This window comes from Sphaeroforma arctica (genome assembly GCF_001186125.1).
Source record: "Sphaeroforma arctica JP610 unplaced genomic scaffold supercont1.2959, whole genome shotgun sequence".
Lineage (NCBI taxonomy): Eukaryota > Ichthyosporea > Ichthyophonida > Sphaeroforma > Sphaeroforma arctica.
Genome location: NW_014037599.1, coordinates 1 through 3,783, shown reverse-complemented (window position 1 = coordinate 3,783; position 3,783 = coordinate 1). Strand labels below are relative to the sequence as shown.

General features: G+C 42.5%; 1 protein-coding gene across 1 annotated transcript; it reads left to right on the top strand.

The window, feature by feature from the left end:
* Positions 1–219: 219 nt before the first annotated feature.
* SARC_13161 (hypothetical protein) lies at positions 220–3,176 on the top strand (the record flags this gene model as incomplete). Its single annotated transcript, XM_014292714.1, has 5 exons — positions 220–476; positions 1,640–1,774; positions 2,064–2,261; positions 2,753–2,852; positions 3,022–3,176. Coding segments are annotated over 5 exons (845 nt in total), but the record flags the coding sequence as incomplete, so codon positions are not given.
* Positions 3,177–3,783: the final 607 nt, after the last annotated feature.

Here is a 3,783-nt window from a genome sequence, read left to right as displayed (position 1 = left end):
TATATACTTGATGATGGTTGAAGAGCCAGAGGACGTGAGGACATGACTTAGCACGTTTTCTCATGATTCTAACGTCTCATCAGTCTTTCACAGTCATGTACTTACGCTATTGTTGTCTTATACCATCGCCTTTCTGTTTGTTACACGCACACGCCCCTATACAAGCCTTTTCACATCAGTCTCACCTACTTATATATTAACATCTTGTTTCATCTTTAGGCCTAACGGAGGCCTTGGGCAAGGAACGAATTGCCCTGGGTCGCTCCATCATGGACGAGCACGCGTATGAGGAACTCGCACACAACCACACCGCTGGTAAAGACCAGAATGTGGCCATTGCCAGCTTTGAAGGGGCTCTGGAGGATCTCAATGCGCAGAAGGAGAGTGCGTACAAGACACTTGGTGAACTACAGAACCAGCAGATGCAGCTCAAGGAGTTGATAGGCACCAGGCACGACCAGATGGCTAGCAAACAGGTGTGTATAGGGATGTGTAGTGTAGAGTGGTATAGGTGTAGTGTAGGTAATGCGGTATTGGTGTAGGGTAGGTAAATGTGGTTTGGTGTAGTGTAGGTAAATGTGGTATTGGTGTAATGTAGGTAAATGTGGTATTGGTGTAGTGTAGATAAAAGTGGTATAGGTGTAGTGTAGGTAAATGTGGTATTGGTGTAGTGTAGGCAAATGTGGTATTGATGTAGTGTAGGTAAATGTGGTATTGGTGTAGTGTAGGTAAATGTGGCATAGGTGTAGTGTAGGTAAATTTGGTATAGGTGTAGAGTAAGTGAATGTGGTATAGGTGTAGTGTAGGTAAATGTGGTATTGGTGTAGTGTAGCTAAATATGGTATAGGTGTAGTATAGGAATATGTGGTATAGGTGTAGTGTAGGTATATGCGGTATGGGTTTGGATGTAGTGTCGGCGGCTTTGGAGGGTACGGGAAATGGCAAGTGGGCTAGTATAAGTGTGGTATACAGTTGAGTGTTGTGTGGTATTTATATGAAATAGTACGACGGTAGAAGCTACCGCAGCCCCAGCACATGCAACTCAAGGAGGTGATTGGCACCACACACGGCCAAAAGGACTCGCAAGCAGGTATATGTCTAGTAAACAAATGGTTTACACTTGAGTGTTGTGTGTACATGCAGTATGGACTTTGTAGTACTGAGTGTTGTATATAAATATGTTGTGCCTAAATATAAATTTAGGACCGGCTTTGGCAGGTACGGGACATAGGCCAGTACGCAGGTACGGGACATAGGCCAGTACGCAGGTACGGGACATAGGCCAGTACGCAGGTACGGGACATAGGTCAGTACGCAGGTATAGGCTATAGGTTATGAGTCATTGGTAGTATGTTGCTCACACAAACATCCCCTCGAGCCTTCAGTGTGTAATTCTCACTATAGTATCGTGTGCTCTATGTGAGCTGGCTGTTCCATGTGGTGGGGGGTGTTCGTTTGCTGTAGCTGCGTATAATATGGCCACGTATCGGATGTTCGGTACCTCTCGCAGAAGCTGCCTACAACACACTCTATACCTACCTGCCAGTTACTATTGACACCTACTTGACACAATGGACACCGTCGGCACTTTGTTGACAAAAAACCCTAAACCCTACTTTTACACTCGTCTACACCACAGGCCAAACTAGCCGTGTGGAATGCCCTGACACCAGCGCACGTGGACGCCATGCATGACGAACTGTTGCTCGAGACCACACTGCAACAGTGGTACCCCCAGATTGTCGACCCCGAGCTCGTGGTCTTCGCCCTCCAAGTAAGGATTCTGTTATATATATGTGTGTGACGGTGTATTCTGCGCAAATGCTGCTTTGGACGCCTCGCATGACTAACTCGCTCTGAAACCACACTGCAACGACGATATTTCCAAGCAGTCGACCGCGAGCTTCTAGTCTTTGCCCTCCAAGTATGACTTCTGTTCTATAAATGTAGACATGTATATATATATATATATATATATATATATACGTATTACTACGAGCCTGTATCTGTATGTCGTTGTAGGCCGTGACCAACTAATGTTCGACTGTCCCGGTGTATCTCAGGAAGGAGCATTCCTCATCTACGTGAGCATGCATCCAAAAATAGCCACCAATGAAAAGTCGCAGCGTATCGCCTCCATCGGTGTGGAGCAGACTCACTTGTCGCAGGAAACCAGCTCAGACCTTCTCAAAGTGTTATTGGACTGTGGCCTCTTTGACGATCTCACAGACAGGTTCACCACTTCGGAACAACTACCTGAGGTGTGTATATACATATACATATACGTGTTTGTTTGTTTGTTTGTTTGTATCTGTAAGGTTGTATTTGGTGTGGTATGGACGTGTATTGAAGTGTGTAGTGTAATACAGACCTTCTCAAGGAGATGTTGGACTGTGGCCTCTTGTATGCTCTCACAGATAGGCTCACCGTCTCGTAGCAAGTACCTGAGGTGTGTATAGACATGTATGTAGACTCTATATAGTATAGTATGTGTGCATGTATTCACTTACGCATACGAGGCATGGTGGTGCATCTGTCTATGTTTGCAGTTGCAGCCTGTGGTGTTTACCTTTACCTTTACCTTTACCACTTTGCGCGAAATGTTTCGTTCGCGAAACGCACGTGTCTGCCTCTGTCTAGCACGTGATCTGTATACATGCATACGTACGGCCCTTTTTGTGTCGGTGTGTGATGCAGCAGCCAATCAAATCGCGTCTAATTTCGTGTCAATGCACATTTCGTCCAATCACAGCTGCTGGAAGAACTGTCCTTTGCTCTGGAGCGTGTCAAAAAGTTGGCCAATGAAATTGACGGACTTCGCAATATGTACCACATGACTGTCGATCCTGCCGGTATGTGCTAACTAGTCAAACCTTTCTACTCTATATATTATATATATATATATATATATATGTGTGTGTGTGTGTGTGTGTGTGTGTGTGTGTGTGTGTGTGTGTATGTATATATATATGTATATAAAGATACTAACGTACACAATTAACGTATGTCAACACTTAACAGCAAGTGAGAGTAGAGGCTGTGTTGATCTGCAAGTGGATATCATCAGAGCGAGCAAGGGCGTACGCGTGACACTGGCATTTAAAGACATTGGCATCTGCAGTATCCAGGCACTGCATCTGAACACATCACTCGTTGCCGTAGGACCGGTGTGGTAAGTGTCGCAAGGTTGACTATATATTTATATATATATATATATGGTGTGGTAAGTGTCGCAAGGTTGACTATATATTTATATATATATATATATGGTGTGGTAAGTGTCGCAAGGTTGACTATATATATATATACGTTTGTGTGTGTGTGTGTGTGTGTGAGCATGTTATATGGTTCAGTGGTAAAATGACGTATTTTGGGTGTCGTATGTAGTACTTTGGATGTCGTATATGTCGTATTTTGCGTAGCGAATACACTGAAGCATGCATATTGTAGGACATATGTGGTAAATGGTGCGGCCTCCACCAAAACTAACGTACCAAAAACCTCAACATTTCTAATCTTATTTTCATATGGAGTGTATTTAACTTGCATTCTCTAGGAATATGCATGTATACGTATATATACATATATATATACATATACATACATATATATATATATGTATGTATGTATATATATATATATGTATATATATATATTATATTATATTATATGGATGTGTGTATATATATATATGTATATGTGTGTGTGTGTGTGTATATGTATCTATGTATGTTTACGTTAGTATATATATATATATATATAAAGTATATATATGTATATGTG